General features: G+C 36.9%; 2 protein-coding genes across 3 annotated transcripts in view; both read right to left on the reverse strand.

Annotated features, from left to right (window-relative positions):
* Positions 1-8,774: 8,774 nt before the first annotated feature.
* LOC113050010 (protein FAM172A-like) lies at positions 8,775-14,077 on the reverse strand. 2 transcript variants are annotated; one of them, XM_026212731.1, is made up of 4 exons: positions 13,981-14,068; positions 12,683-12,745; positions 12,445-12,546; positions 8,775-8,917 (listed from the first exon to the last, which is right to left on the reverse strand). In XM_026212731.1, the coding sequence occupies exons 2-4, from the start codon at positions 12,732-12,734 to the stop codon at positions 8,790-8,792; spliced, it is 282 nt and encodes a 93-aa protein (XP_026068516.1). In that variant the 5' UTR covers positions 12,735-12,745; positions 13,981-14,068; the 3' UTR covers positions 8,775-8,789. The 2 variants fall into 2 exon arrangements, 1 of the variants encoding a protein (XP_026068516.1); XR_003276690.1 differs by having other exon boundaries at positions 8,786-8,917; positions 12,683-12,818; positions 13,981-14,077.
* A 1,136-nt stretch (positions 14,078-15,213) lies between these two features.
* kiaa0825 (KIAA0825 ortholog) overlaps positions 15,214-16,430 on the reverse strand; it is a 122,100-nt gene continuing 120,883 nt past the window's right edge. The window contains 1 exon segment of the mRNA XM_026211120.1: positions 15,214-15,438. Within this exon segment, the coding sequence (XP_026066905.1) occupies positions 15,327-15,438 (112 nt within the window). The 3' untranslated portion in view covers positions 15,214-15,326.

Here is a 16,430-nt window from a genome sequence, read left to right on the forward strand (position 1 = left end):
ATGGGTGACCACACAGGGTCAGCTCCAGGCTCAGACTCCAGGAGGGGTTTGTTTATGGGCTGCTGATGTGGCAGCCAGGATCTGGAGGATCAGAGAGGAAGGAAGAGCCTTAGCAGGGGATCTGCAGGGAGCGGCGGGGAGACAGCATATGAACCAGGGGGGGGGGGCATGCTAATCCCCCAGCAGACACTGTCCTCTGCCAGCTCACGCACGACGCCACAGCTGAGAAAAGTGGAGCGTGGGAGGAACGGACGGAAAGAGAAGAGAGAAAGGCAGAGACGCCACGGTGGCCTTGACCAGAGCATGTCGTCTGGGTGGGCAAGCGATAAGGTGGACACACACAGCTGAGGGTCTTAATGAAGTGCACTGTTGTCTAAGAAAGCTGATCTGTTTGTGGACTCCCATGCGGCAAGAGTCCTCTTCAAACAAGGAGGAGGGGGTCCCCGGGCCCCCAGATGAACAGAATAAGTCATGGAAAGCGATAAAGCGAGAGAAAAGAAAAAAAAACAAAAAAACACAGACCTCCCACAACGGAGGTATTACAACTCAATCTCCCCCGTCCGGCTGACCTCAGCGCTCGGGTGATGAGACATTTGTGTTCCACAGAGGAGCGTCATATGCAACTTTTGACCTCTTGCATGATGGGAAAACCGAGGGGAATTGAAAAATGAGGGCAGGTGCTTATCAGGTGGTCCCGCTCTGACCCAGACTAATGAGCCGACTGGACTCTGGACAGTGAAGGGTAATCAATACTGCAAGATGTGTTTGTCTTAGCCGCTGTATACTGACTTCAGATCAGTCGACCACGGAGTCTTTTAAAGCTACTCGGGCAGGACGGAATGAATGAATGACTTCAAAGCTGTCTGGATAGTGACTGATGGAGTGACAGCACAGGGAAGAGTAGGGAATTACCAATAGATTAAAAGGAAGGAATCAAGAATACATGAAGAAAAGACAAATCCCCAAAACAGAAACACACAAACACAAGGCTGACAAAAGAGGGCGATGTGAATGCTGATTCATGACAAGAGAGGGGTTGAGAAATGAAACGGCTCGGTTGGACTCCCCTTTTCTTGTTTCTCTTTTAAATATTTAACTTTTCGCTGTTGTAAGAGGAAGAAAGTGGGTGCACTTGATGTGATAGTCCCGTAAGGCTTCTGTGTGATTCTCGGAGTCTGTCATTGTCATTCAAACCAGTAAAGACTACATGAAGCCACAATCTCAAGCATTTACAATCTTTGAAGACCAAAAAAGACTATTTATTTTCTTTCACCATTCCCAATTTCTAAAATCATGTTGAATGTAAAACGATCAAGTGTACAGTAACAGATTACTGCATAAGAGGAGAGAAAAAAGGAGCTTTATTTTAGCTACAGTGATTTCATTGTATAGTGAGAACAATATAACAGCTAGTTAAAAAAAATGCTTTACTCTTTTCAAGTAAGAGAAGCCAAACACAAAATCAGGTTTCATCTGGTGAAGGAACATCATATATGTCAACCTTTGAGGAAGCACCGGTTCCTAAATCAACAGCAGTCATGTTGCTTTACTTTACTAGGAAGCAGTTCTGAACATAAAAACAAAACAGCATGACTGATACAATCTACAAACAGGCAATGTTCTTGCGCAATGTGTGTGTTTCTGTATGTCTAACGACCAGAACATAAAGTGTATTTGTGTTTCCACACATAATGAAACGACTGGAACATGGACTTTCATTCATTTTTAGCTCAAATGTCGCAGTACTACTTATGCACCAAAGGTAAACTGCATAGATTTCCAATTCAACTCCTCTTATGTCACTGTCCGATGTCCTTTTAATTAAAAGCACAAAAGCACTCCCTCTGAGTCAATGTTTTCTCTCACACACTCCCAGTACTGTATAAAGCCAATCCGTATAAAATGTGAGAAAGATGGGGAGTTATCTATGAAATCAAGCCATCTGGGCAGCCCTTCTTCATTAGAATACTGTATGTCTGTCATTCCACAGATGCAGAGAAAGATCCTCATTTATTAACAGCTTAATGCTCTCCATCTGGAGTCGAGCCCACACTGTGTCACCTAGTGCTGAGAACAGTCGCTTACAGCCCTCCACACACACTCTCTCCGTGTGTGTTGTGTGTGTGTGTGTAAGGTAATGTTCATGACCCTCCGCCCACTGTGAAAAATACCAACATGGACCCACACAGTATAACTGCCACCCACACACAAGCTCACATGCCGTCAGACACAAAGTATGAATGCATAAACAGCGTTGTACTGCCATGGAGGTCAACAAAATGTCCAGGTAAACACAAAACAAAACACTCACATATATTGAGGGAGAGACACACAAAAGGCAAAAGGCAACAGACAGCTGAAACTATGATGGGAAAGATATGTTAAGAAATGCTTGCGTACAATTTTAGAAAAAAAAAAACGTAATTAAATGCACGCAGAATGAGCATCTGAAGCCCCCCATCTATGCCGGCCCCTCCTCCCCAGCTAACATGGTGATACAAGAACACACCCCTCGAAGGCAAACCACTTGCCAATGTTCAGTGATGCAAACCAGCCAATGATCTCACACTTCTGCATGCGTGTGTCTGCACACCCCTTAATGATGATCCCACCATGATGAAGAGAGAGGAGAAGAATTGTGGAGAAGTTGGCCATAGAAATAGATGATCGAATGACCCTGAGTTTCAGTTTGCCTCCGGCTCCTGCATTGTACTGTCTGTAGGTGTGTGCAGATTGCATTCAAAGAGGCTGTAAAACTGCAGGAGAAGCATTTGAAACCAAACTGTAATACACAGCTATTGCATGTTCAGAGTGTTTAGAACAAATATACTAGTACTGTCAAACAATTAATCGTGATTAATCACATTCAAAATAAAAAGTTTGTATTTTACATAATATATGTGTGTGTGCTACTGCATGTATATTTATACTTATAAAATATATACTATATGTCTGTGTCTGTATTTATATATGCATAACAATATAAACTGTACACACACACACACAAACATATATATAAGTAAACAAAAACGTTTGTTTTCGATGCAATTAATCACAACTCATCATTTGACAGCACCAAAATACACCTAATTAAATGATGGACCTATGAATAAATTAATCCAAGATGCATGTTCAACAACGTACAAAATATTATACATTATTATAAACATATTTCATTCAAAAGTCAATGAGGTGCAATCCTGTTTGGACAGCAAAGTCCCAAAATATCTTCTTTTTGAGCTCCACAGAAAGAAACTAATAACAACATGTGGGTAAATGATGACAGTATTTTCATTTTTGGATGAACTATGCCTTGTAAAATAATTATGTCTGATTATAATTTATACTATGCCTAAAGTCTCCTATAAACTGGAAATTATGCTAAGAAATAAAAAAAAAAAAAACATTTATTAGACTGAATAATCTTAAGACATTATAATTCCACACTTCAACCATCAAAGTTGCATGGAAATATGAAAATGTTATTCCTTGTACTTCACCAACTTTTTTGAAAGGAAACTTCTTCAGTGCCTTACTTTGTGGGAATATCCTTGATCGTTTTCTTTGAAAGGCGGGTTACTCTTTGCCAGAGCTTCCGTGCATTCTTTGAAGAAATCTGGCCTACTGTACGTTTCATACTTTTCAACAAAAACCAATGCAATATTTCTTTCTGGGATTTGATTATTAAACTCACTATAACTATCAGGTAAGTGACTGACATAGTTTACCGTTACACCATCTGGCACACTTTACCTCGCCACTACTGAATATTTAAATTTGAAATGTGTAATAATTTGTGATTCAATTTAAATTCATTTAAATTAGATTCAGTTTTATCTTTTCACTACATATTTATCTTTTTTTGCACTGCTTTGCCAATAATAATCATCAAACCTTATGGCTGAGATGCTCTTGCCTGAGTCTCTCTCTCTCTCAGTGAACCTGTCAGGGTAAACCTGTGGTCCAGCAGCTCATTCAGGCCCAGCTGAAGTGCAAATTGGACATCTGGTGCTGCCTCCAGTCTCACAAAGACCCTCGCCCACTTCTGTACCCCACATTCACACTCTCAAATCTGAGAACGCTGGAACACAGGGACACACCACCAACAGTGGCATTCACAGACACAAGACAGAGACAGTCAGAGCAAGAAATCAAGTTTTCAGTTGAATCTGGCCCCCGTATGCATTATGGCTAGAACAGCACTGAATTCACACACTTTTGTCACATTCTGTGCTGATTGCAGGGGAAAACCAGAAATTCTTTGGATGGACTCAAGATATGGTGATGCATGCTTAACAGAGCTGAGAGTACTACATTCTCACTGGTAGCTGAATGCCTTGTCAAAATGAAAAAAAAAAAAAATAATATTAATCATTGAATTTTTAATCTGTATTTCTAATGTAGAATATATACATATATATATAACACCATTCAGAAACCATGGTGTTTATGTGATGCATTTATACCAATCCCATGTCACATTTCTAGAAAAGAAATAGTACTTTATGCACTTATATGCCTATGGTATTTCATAGAATATTGAAATAGTTTTTAATTAAGTGCTGCAGAGTGTTTTTTTCTTCTTCAAATTTTTGTGTAAATTGTACTATACAAGACTGACTGTAAGAGCATGATACTGCTGAAGTCTGTGTTGAACTTTACAACAACATCATTGCAATGGTTTTGTACCTCCGATCTATTTTTGCAGGGTAGCTAGAAATGACTTAAGGGATGAAATATAACTATTTTCTTTCTAGTCTGTTTAACGAATGTAGGCTACAACAAACAGTGCTTTAATATCAGGTGCCACACCAGTGATTTGATATCATATGCATCTATATTGCAAAAACACATCACAAAATCATCTAAACGGACCTTTAAAATTCAAAACACTATAATAAAATCCAACCTGCTTTCACTTCCACTCCACTTTGAATTCACTCAAGAGAAGTTCATGAAATCTGGTCACCCGCTGTTCAGCTCGGAAACGTTTGCTTTATGTTTAAGCCACACATAAACAGATATGCCATGATAATAGGGGAGAAGTGTTTTGTTTTGTTCTTAAAGGGCCTTTTCTCTTAGGATCATACCTGGACCAGAAATAAAATACTCATATAATCCTAAAAGAGTCAATCTCTTTCCTTTGAACATCAAACAAATATGCACAAATAAAGCCAAAGAATACAGATGTAAATGAACAAAGATAATTAAGTGCATGTATACGCAAATTAACTAAAGGCTTACTGAACTGCATTTGAACTTTCAAAGGCACGTGCAGGCTACGGCAAAAAAAGAAACTTTCCTGAAGGCACACACAAGTACACACACGGTTTAATTAGCCAATATGTGATACACATCAAAATATGAACAATCAACAAAAACCTTAAAGCTTATAACATGCACACAGCCCTGGAGCGTGACAGCAGAAAAAGTGCAAGGAGTAGTGGTTGGTAAAGCATGAAGGTGTGAACTAGGGGAACTAGCAATAGGACGATTTTTGATCGTGGACGATAAAAATGTCTCCAGGATCTGCTTTTGAAGAAATATCGTAGTATCAGCTACAGTTCTGGCGCCTCTGTCATATACTGTATGCCACATGCATTAACAGTAGTGTTCACTCAGTGGTAGAGGTTCTCTCTCATTATTTACATGTGCGTTTAAACGTTTCGTTCGCGCGCTGGTCTGACCTGTTCTTTTTCTGAGCGCTGCATTCACCCGAAGTGCGCACGCTAAAACCCAAAACCTGTCAAAGAGCGCCTGATGTAAGTTTTATTTTACTCTAATACTGTAAAAACACACAAGGTTTTTACATGTAGACACAAGTTTGTTCACAAAAATTTAAGTAAACAGTTTAGAGAAAAACCCATGCGTACCTGTATATTAGACGTGTGCAGGTCTTAAAGGGACAGTATGCCTATTAAACATGCCGTCTACTGTCATTACTGTCAAGGGATAGATCACCCTAAAATTTTATTTCTGTCATTATTTACTCACTGTCACGTTGTCCCAAACCTGTATTAATTATTTTTATAACGTTGACGCTCTTGACTGAAATTTTTTTTACAGTTGCTTTAGGAATCAATTTATATAATGTTTTATTTTTATATTTGTTCATTCAATTTATTGAATGCTCCTGCTAAATTGTACCTGAAAATAAAGCACGGTTTGTTTTATTTTATATATTATGTGTAGTTGTAATGTGTATCTTTGTCATTCTTTTATATTTTTTATTAAAAAAATAAGAACAAAGATTTTTATCTTCGCCTTCTTTGGTCTAAATATCTACCATTCTTTTTATGTTACCTTGAAAGGCTTTGTCTTTATAATAGGGAAATTAGTTTGGCTGTACTGCTCAGACAACTTGCAAAATAGTAAAATCAGCACAACAAAGGATTGTGATAAAATCATGAATTGTGATATGGTCTTTTTTTCCATATCGCCCACCCCTAGTATGAAAATTTTCAAGTGCTGAAAATCAGAGCTCTAAACTCTAGAGACTAAAGACAACAACCAAAAAAAGAAGATAGAGGGTCTTTACTGTATCAGAAAAACCACGTTCACACCTTATAAATGTTCCCTGGGAAAATCATGAGATTTAAAGGGTACATAACATACACAGTTTCACCTAATCTCGAGTTTTCAGTTAATCTTGAGTAACTATAGAGTAGTACTGCATCCTTCATATATCCAAAAAGTCTGAGTATAAGTCCAAAGATACGTCATGATGAGGAAAAAAAACATATATAAGTTGCACTGGACTATAAGTTAACTATAAGTAAAATTTTGGAAGCTGTGACATTACCGTGAGGAAAAACCATCATCCAAAACAAACCATGGCAAACAGTCAGATTCAGCCATTTATTTATGATCCAGAATCAGATCCCAAGGCTGAAACTGAACGAGAGCAGCAGCAGCAACGACTCGCTCCAAGCGGGGCTCGAACCCGGGTCTCTGGCATCGGAGGGGACGCACTAACAAGGAGGCAGAGATATTTGAAGCAGTTTTACACACCGCCTGCGGTTCCAAGACACGATCGTGACCCATTTTCGTTGGGACTGCATCATCCAGAAATAAACGATACGCAAATAAGTCGTCAAACTGGGCCTTGTTTGTAAAACAAGCATCTTCAAAATGCAGGGAACAAACAAAAACACTTGCACAACTCCGTTGATGCTCTGTAAAAATAAACTCCATCCACTGGTCCCTTAATGCTGTTTTTTCTTTGGTAATCTGTGCAGGGTTGTCTTGCCCTGGCAACCAAAAACACACTTCTTTTGTGACTTTTCGCGACGCTCTCGCTCTGATCAGTGAATCGATCTGATCAGTGAAATGTCTGTGCTCAGCCTCGCTGTACGGGAGCGCGCGCTCTTCCGGCAAAAGTGCCCTTAGAACCCATATAAGGAAATTCCGCTCCATCTAACGTCACAGAGAGGCATACTCGAAAAAAACTTTCCGAAACTTGTGACAAACTGGAAGGAGTATTTTGGGAACAAAAATACTCCTTCAAACGTACAACTTAATTTTTGAAACTTTGTCCATGTTTGGCATGGGAATCCAACTCTTTAACAGTGTAAAAAACTCAGTATGCATGAAATAGCATTTCACCCCCCCTTTAATGTTTTAATAGCAAACGATGTGCATATCCTGCGTCGACTTGGGCCTTGTTTATAAAACATTTGTCACTCAAATGACCAGAACACACAAACGGGCTTGATACACTCCATTGCTGCCCCGGAAAAACTAATTGCATCCACTGTTCATGTAACGCTGGGTTCTTGGGGAAGCTGAACATGGTAAACTTTCCCTCACATCACAAAAACAAACTTGCTGCCGACGATTTTGAAGCTTATTGATGTGCGCGGTCTCGCTCTCCTCTGGCCAAGGTGTGCTCCTCTTGTCTATGTCATTAGATCCACGATCGAAAAAAAAACAGCCGAAACTTGAACAAACCCGGAAGTAAGATTTTCGGCACAGAAATTTGCAGTCATTCTTCTAAACTATTTTTTTAAACTTTGGCCATGTTCAGCATGAGAATCCATCTCTTTAACACTGTGAACAACTCTGAATACAATATACCACTGGGATAAATGGTTTTACATTTTTATGGCGCTGTGTTGTCTAAAAAAAAAAAAAAGTATGTTTGACCTTGAAATAAGTACAAATGTTTTTTTCTATATAAAATAAATAAATGCATACATAACACTACCATTCAAAGTTTGGAGTCAGTAAGTTTTTTTGTGTTTGCTTGTTTTCAAAAGCAGTCTCAAACTGAATATATTTGGTAAAACGGCTAAAGTAAATAAATACAATTGTGAAATTGCAACTTAAAATAAAAGTTATCTATTTTAATATAATATATTAATATAACTTTACATTTTAATTGATTTCCATTTAATCCATTAATCCAGTCCCAGTGTCACGTGATCCATCAGAAATCTTTCTAATATGTTGATTTGGTGCTCAAGTATATTTCTTATTATTAACAATGCTGAAAACAGCTTTGCTGTAATCTTTTTTTTAATCAGGATTCTTTAAAAGTTACAAATAATTTATATGAAATATACATCTTTTGTAACATTATATTACTGTCACTTTTGGTAAATGTAATGCCTCCTTGCTGAACAAAAAATCAATCAATAAATCAACAAACAAACAAATAAATAATACTGAGCCCAAACATTTAAAAGTTAGCATACATAAATAAATCCTTACTCAAAGATGTTCTATAATATTGAATTATTGCAAACTGATTTGTAAAGATAACACAATATCACATTTTTATGTACTGTTTAAAATATTATCATCATCAACATTACCTCTCCCAGCGCTTCATATCTTTTCTGGTTCCATCTATGCAGGTCCTCTTTATAGTTGAAGACAAATGGCTCCCCTGTGTGTATGTGTCTCAACTGACCATCTACAGAAAAGAAAAAAAATACAAACCTGTATAATTTTGTAATAAAATAAAAAACTAAAGAGTTAAAGAATATCTAGAGTTTGTGTAGAAGGGCTTCCATAAACAAACCGTTTATAACTCATTAAGAAAGAAGGTCCACTTATTCTACTTTCTTTTCATAATATGGTTTGAGGGGCATTTCCCGCTTGGGTCTGAGACTGCATGCTATTAATTTTATTATCTTTAGCCTCCCTATAAAAATTTTCCCACAGTTCTACTTCAGCAGCAGATGAAGGGAATATTAAGGACAATATTAGTGCAGATTATATTGAAATGGAGCGTGAGGGACGGCATGAAGCCAGAGCCTTTGTGAGCCAACAAAATAAAGAATGTTTTCCAACATAAAAGTAAGACGTCTTTGATTGGCCATGGCACACATGAAAGCCTTGTTGTTTTCAAAGCATGGGCACACTTTACCTTTAAATTCACCAATCAAGTTGCACCTGCAGTTTGAGAAGCATTGAACACCTCAGCCAAACCTATTCTCTCTATGAGAAGCTGGGATCCAATGAAACACTGCAAGCCTTAGTATAAGAGGCCTTGAGGGCTTTCCATAGTCCACACACAGCCTGCAGAAGTCATTCTACCTGTGACCTTCAGTTCAGAACCTCAGGCTTGCTTGAAGTGCATCATTCCCCTTCATGCAATTAAATCCGTTTGGCTGGAGTCTCCCCATCTGGCAGGTACAAGCCCTGCGAACGGCTAACGCTTCTCCTGTCCCCCTTACTTTAGCCTTCTGGGACGTCTGGCAAGCCTTCCTCAGACAGCTGGTGCTGCAATAGCGGTCTCTCCGCCACTGTACCTCAAGCCACCAGAGATCTGAGAGCGTGCGTGAGTGTGGCTGGACCGCTGCAACTGTTCCCTCCTATGAGCATCCTTTGAGGGGCTCGTTTGAGAGCGGGCCAGCCGACTTCATTCAAAGTGACCCACTTGAATACCACTGTTCTGCCAATGCTGGACAATGAGGCCTGGCTTTTGCCAAGTACTGATGCTGCTAAACAGCTGCTGAGGTGGATGAGGTAAACAACAACACCCCGCTTGGTTAGGACTAATGGAGTTTCAGGGGAAGGGCTGAATGCCTGGTATGTACGCAATCCCATCCACTTTTTCCACATTTTTATTTTTTCATATAAGTCGTTAATGTATAAATACTATACTATATTGTAGTACACACACAACATTTGTCCAGCTCAACCATGTAACCCTGCAACCTATGTTAATGTTCTTAAAAATGAACTTTCTTTCATTTAAAGGCAAAATAAGTCGATTGGAAACCACATATTGACATTTGGCCCCAATCGTTGCTATTAATACAATTCTATTCCAACAAACAATAAAACACTGAATAACATAAACATAGAAACTGGTTTCTAACATTACTGAAAGGATTTTTAGGAAAGACAGACCCATTTATTCTACTGCCGACACAGAGGAACAATGAAGCCTAAATCTAATAGTGACCTCTCTGATTGCCAATGCGTGAAGTTAAAATATTCAAAGCATACACACTCAACCCAAATAGCCTTGGGGCCTCAAATTTTTGCAATTACTCTAGTGCATGGCTCCACAAAAAGAAAAACAGCTTTGAAGATAAAAGATTGCATAAGCACTTTCATTCCCCTCATTCTCACTTTCTGCACAGTTAGCAGGTGATAAATCCAACATGGCTAACTCGGAGAGGATTACACTATTTGCTTTCATCGTTAGCTGTTCAACAACATGTTCCACTAAAAGGCCGTATATCAACAATGAACTCTGAAAGCATGGCCGCTCCTTTGAGACACGATGGGAAAGAGAATTAGAGAAAGAATGAGAGAGACAGTGGAAGGAGAGGGAGAATTGAGATACTGGTGTAAAAAAATAAAAATAAAGTACCTTTAAAAATAAATTATGCATTCACAAAGGGGTGAAGAGAAACACTACTACCAGAAGTGCCTAACAGAAGGAAGAGGGGATCTAATGAAACCAACATGCAGTGGAAGTTCAGCTCCATCGTCTTCATAACACAGGCCCTCTGAGGAATATCCCCCTTCAACTTATTCTCCTTGCTTTAACCTGGCATAATTAGCATGCTTTCTCAATCTTTGGCTTAATGAGGTATACATAACCTTGGATTTCCAGTAATGAATGAGCTGAAGGCGGACTGGGATGAAGTCATCATGCCACATGGTTTTTGGAAAAAAACATTAATTTCAAATGCATATGTATTTCTTGTAGGGTTATCTCATTAGATCACTGATTTAAAAAAAAAAAAAATAAGAGGAAGAAGAAGAGGAGAGAAAAAATTTACAAAACATAAAAAAATAGTTTCCACAAATAGGGTACACTGTGATGTCCAATTATTTTAAAAAAGAAAGAAAGGAAGCCATTTAAATGTTTTCGCAGCAAAAAACTATTAGAGATGTTGAATAAAAAGGCAGGTCATTTTTAACACTTCAAACACATAACATAATCATAATATTTGTGAAGCTCTACCATTTAACCCTGTTACCAAAGATATTGAAATTAATTACTAAAATGAAACGTATATTTTACTTTAATTTATAATCTTGACAGAATTTTACTTATACATCTTATAAATGATTACAAATTATTAAAATAAAAGTAATAATAATAATAATAATAATATTAAAAAAATGTATATATAAATTTGATGTTCCTTTAATAATTTATTACATCCCTAAAATCAAGGTATTAAACTATATTTACACATGTCAAGTTGGTATTTGTCTCATATAATATAGTTTAACTATCAACATGCACATGCAATCATTAGTTGACTTTTTTGTATCCAATTTGAATTATTGCAAGAATATAACATGGAATCAAATCAAGGATCTAAATTATATTTGCACACAAACAGGTCTGCATTTGGCTCATATAATGTTTAGTTTAACAATTAACATTTTCTGAAAGCTCTGCACTCCACTGGCTGACCTTACACCCTATTTTGTATCCTATTTGAGCAAAGTGCTAAAATGTTCAGAACTATTCTTTGGCTCAATGGCCATTTTACATTCATCTCAGATAGTGGGAAAAGAAGTTACAAAGTGAAACTTTCTTATAAAATCGAATATAAGGGATACTCTTCACTGAGGGACTGTTATAAGATATTCCAGACGCTAACAGGAGGCGTTTTAGAGAGAGGAGCAAGGTTATGCAAATCTAGCCGTCAAACAGAGCACAAGGCTGAGTAAGCCACTGACAGCCCATAGCATGCACAACTTGTCCATTCAGCTGCCACAGACTCCAGAGACTCTGAAACAGACAGCGCTATCACAGCCTGCTGCCTGCTGTCAATATCCAATCAAACCCTCTGCACACTTCGAATGCATTCAAACCTTCAGTACCACAGACAAGATCCAAAATCATGTTATTAAACTACAAGCCCAAATGCTATTTGATGGTCTGGATGGCACCGTGTCATAGTGTGAAATAATTTACTGTGTCTAAAAATGTTTAGAGTAAAGACAAGTAAAAGGTCTTACGCTCATTGAAGGCATACTCAAACTCATCCAGAGTTTCAGGAAAGTTTAGTGGAGGTTCGTCTTTTTTCATCAGCTCGTCTAAATCTATCCTGGACAGTAAATCTAAAAAACAAATGGATGAATTCATATGTTCAATGTAAATATTTAACAAGCACACAAAACATCCCCTTAAAATGTGTATTTAATTTGTGTTTGTATGTTTTCACGCACCGTGTGCATTCATAAATGCTGGCTTTACCTTTTAGTGCAGTCGTTTTTTCTTTTTCTTCTTGTGCCAAGAGCTGGGCCATAGTTATCCAAACTAAACAGAAGAGGAAGACGCTGGCTTTGACAGGCATGGACACACCACTACAGAAATATTACTGCATGTCACCCTGATCAAGAATAAATAAATATAAATAAACAAACAAACAAACAAGCTTCCAGTGCTATGACCTTTATTTTAACAACGCCATCACAAGAGTTTGCCTAAGTTGCCTGTAAATTCATTACAATGAATACATTTAAAGAATAACAGAAATCCATGTCAATGCATTATAAAATATAATGTAATATCTAGTAAATTCTAAAGATTAAATTAAAATTTTCAAACATTAGACTGATTGTCAAACTGCTACAGAGTTGTCACAAATTATGTGTAATATTACACAAAATTATAATAAAATTTGTCAATAATAAAAAGCTTTTTAAAACAACTATTGGAATTAAATCACAAAACATTAAAACACATGATTGGGACACATTATAATGCAGATTATGTTTCGATTTATCTGTTAGTTCATGTTTCAATAATATTAATACTGTCAATAACAATAAGTAATGTTTGGGACAATGTACACTTGTCCTGTGACAAACAGCTGTCCAAAAATGTAATAATATATTACATGTTTTTAATGATAGGTAACTACATGTAATTATGATTAGTTCAAATAATCACTGATTATATACTGACTTATTTCACCAAAAAAAAAATAATAATAATACTACCACATCGATATTAAGAGAGAAATTGTTGACTTGTTGTGCAATGTAGCTTTTAAAGTTTCTAGCTTCTAATGTTATCGTTCTGGTTTTAATGCCGAGTTCTGTTCGTGTGTAAGCAGTCAAACGTAAGAGTCGTTGATTTGAATCTAATCGAACTTTAATGCCAGTGCACTTTGATCTGACAGGTAAGACTGTCTTTATGGTGGGAACTAGCATTAAGCTAACAGCTTGGTTCAGGTCTAAAAGCAAGCGTGCTGAAGTGAGAGACTCGAATACACCTAAACCTCAGTGTCTGCATTTCGAAAAAAAAAAATAATAATAACAGTGGAAAAAGCGATCTGCTGTTTGCGACATGATCGGAGCATGTAAACACACAGTAGCACATGATTTCCTGCATGGATCCCAGCCAGTGTTTATAAACAACTACTCATCACACAAATGGGAGAACAACTTCACAAAGCACAGCCATACGGATCACCCTGCTGAAGAGCTAGATGAAGACAGTGGGAGAGGAAAATATGGATTTGCATGCATGTCGCTCCGCTCACGTACCATAACAACAAGCACATGTGAGATTTCACACATCTTGCTTCCTCCTTCTGCCAAACAGGAAGACACGCTTCCGTCTCCTCGGAAACGGAAGCGTGTTACACACGTCTCAGCCGATTGGCGGGATTTAAACAGACAGCGCCGCTTTTCACACAGACGCAGAAGAGCTGTACTAAACTCACCGAAACATTCTGTATGCAAATAATTCAATTAGGGTAACAGGCAAAAGGCTAAAGCTATTAATGTTCTTGATATAATTTTGTTGTACTATAAATAAAATAGCATTTAAATCTCCTAAAAGAAAATTCACGCCTTTGAATGAATCAATAATTAACACATGTAGAGTATATTTCATTGTGAAATCTCTACACAGACAGACAGACAGACAGACAGACAGACAGACAGATAGACAGATAGATAGATAGATAGATAGATAGATAGATAGATAGATAGATAGATAGATAGATAGATAGATAGATAGATAGATAGATAGATAGATAGATAGATATCCACATAATCCATATAAATATAATTTCTGGTACACTGGAAAATTGTTAAATCAGAGGAAAAAAGTACGTTTTCTCAAGGGCTGTCATTTTATTATACATTTTATTGTATTTCAGCAAGTTTCCATGGTGATGTTTTATTTACTTAAGTTTTTTAGTTTGTCTTGATGAAATAAAATAACTGAAACTAACCTTTAATTTTAAAAAATAATGAAAACTATATAAACATATAAAAAAACTTAACTAAAATTAAAATAAAACAGGAAAAAAGAAAAATACAAACAAATGAAACATTTAACTTTTATATAATTTAATTTTATATTTAACTTATTTAAACCAGTCAAACCAGTTTTTTTTTTTTACTATGACAACAGTCATTATGTGTCAACAAACAGTTCTACATTCAAAAACACTATTAAACTTCTCATTTAAAGTCCACAAGGTCTCCTGGATTATATTAAGAGTTTTTAAGAATCTCTTTATAATAATCAGATTTTGTGTAGACAACGCATGCAATACATTATTATTATTCTAGATTTAATGACTGACTGAAACCACCGCCTCTAATTTTCTCTTTACAGCAAGTAAAGTTCCAAAATCAGTTTCCTCATAACTGTTATATTATCATTTGTTTAACAGATCAGTGGAGTACAGGTTTCAATTGAGCATGCATCCAGTACAGAGTCATATTTCATCAAAACCTTGAGATTTATTAGAATTCACAATGTGAATTGTTTTTATTACTGATCTGCAACTGTAATTTCACATCCACAGCACATCCACTTTCAACAATCTTCTTAGCAGCTACATACACTTTTGAACACTGGTCATTTGGTTCTTCTGTTAGTCACTGGTACTTTCTGTTTCTTGGCTTTCATCAAAGTATATTTTCTTTAAATGATCCACTAAAATCTTCTCTTCATCCTCCAGTGCTGCAGCATCTTGCATCTCCCACCTGCATTTCACAAACACAGAAAACAGAAATGTGTGTTAAGCCAACTCTAGAAAACACAGGTAAAACAGAGATTTTCCTTGAGCATACAACTTCACAGTCATCTGTCAATATCTTGTGGGCAATAGTGAGTATACAAAATGTGAAAAATAACAATATTATACTTGTGCTGTATCAGGTAGCACTGCCAATGTCTGTTTATCATGTCTGATGCATATTGCACACAAAAATGCAAGAGTTGGATGAAATCACCAGTTCAAATTTGTTTGGTTGGTATTAATCAATTTCTAGTAGCCAGGGTATATGGGCTTCTTTATCAGTCTACCTGGAAATTAAAGACTGGAATAAACTACACAACTTTTGCTTAGATTTGTAGTCTTTTTGGCCAGAGTTTGCCTAGAGTTGACAGATTTCACAAAAAACCATACAGTGTAGGCCTACAATGAACAGTAACTTGTTTTTTTTTTTCTTTCTTTCTTTTTTTTTTTTTTGTTTGTTTCAGATTATGATTCTATCCAGTCTATAAAAATAAACCATGTTTGATATTTGAAAAAAAATTTGTAGAACGCATTTGTCACAGGTTTCCTTATAATGATTTTTGAAGGATCATGACTAATGGCTGCAGAAAATTCAGCACTGCTTTCACAGGAATAAATGACATTTTAAAATACATTCAAACAGACAAGAGTTCAGTCAGGACCACTTGTTAATGTCAGAATATTGCAGAGGTTTTGAACTTATGTTTGGGGTTCAGACTGAGGTTTGAACCCACCGAAGCCTAAACAATTTCCAGATATTTTTATATGCACAGTTATATACCAGTCGAGTATCTCCGTACTGTGAAAATATTGAACAATCTGAGCAAACTGAGCTCGATAGATGATATATCTCCATGGGCGATCAGTTAGTGAACATGTACAGTATCTGCAAAGAGGAGTTGGGGATGGAGGAGGTTAAGTGCGTGTCTGTGCAACAGAACTAAAGGCTGACTAGTG

Source organism: Carassius auratus, chromosome 30, assembly GCF_003368295.1.
Source record: "Carassius auratus strain Wakin chromosome 30, ASM336829v1, whole genome shotgun sequence".
Lineage (NCBI taxonomy): Eukaryota > Metazoa > Chordata > Actinopteri > Cypriniformes > Cyprinidae > Carassius > Carassius auratus.

Bases quoted from the DNA above. Each gene is read 5' to 3' on its own strand.
- LOC113050010 (XM_026212731.1), bottom strand. From the start codon at position 12,734: ATGGCCCAGCTCTTGGCACAAGAAGAAAAAGAAAAAACGACTGCACTA. The intron at 12,547-12,682 runs GTAAAGCCAGCA...TTTGTTTTTTAG, and splicing joins AAAAACGACTGCACTAAAAG to ATTTACTGTCCAGGATAGAT. The intron at 8,918-12,444 runs GTAAGACCTTTT...TCTTTTCTGTAG, and splicing joins TGAGTATGCCTTCAATGAGC to ATGGTCAGTTGAGACACATA.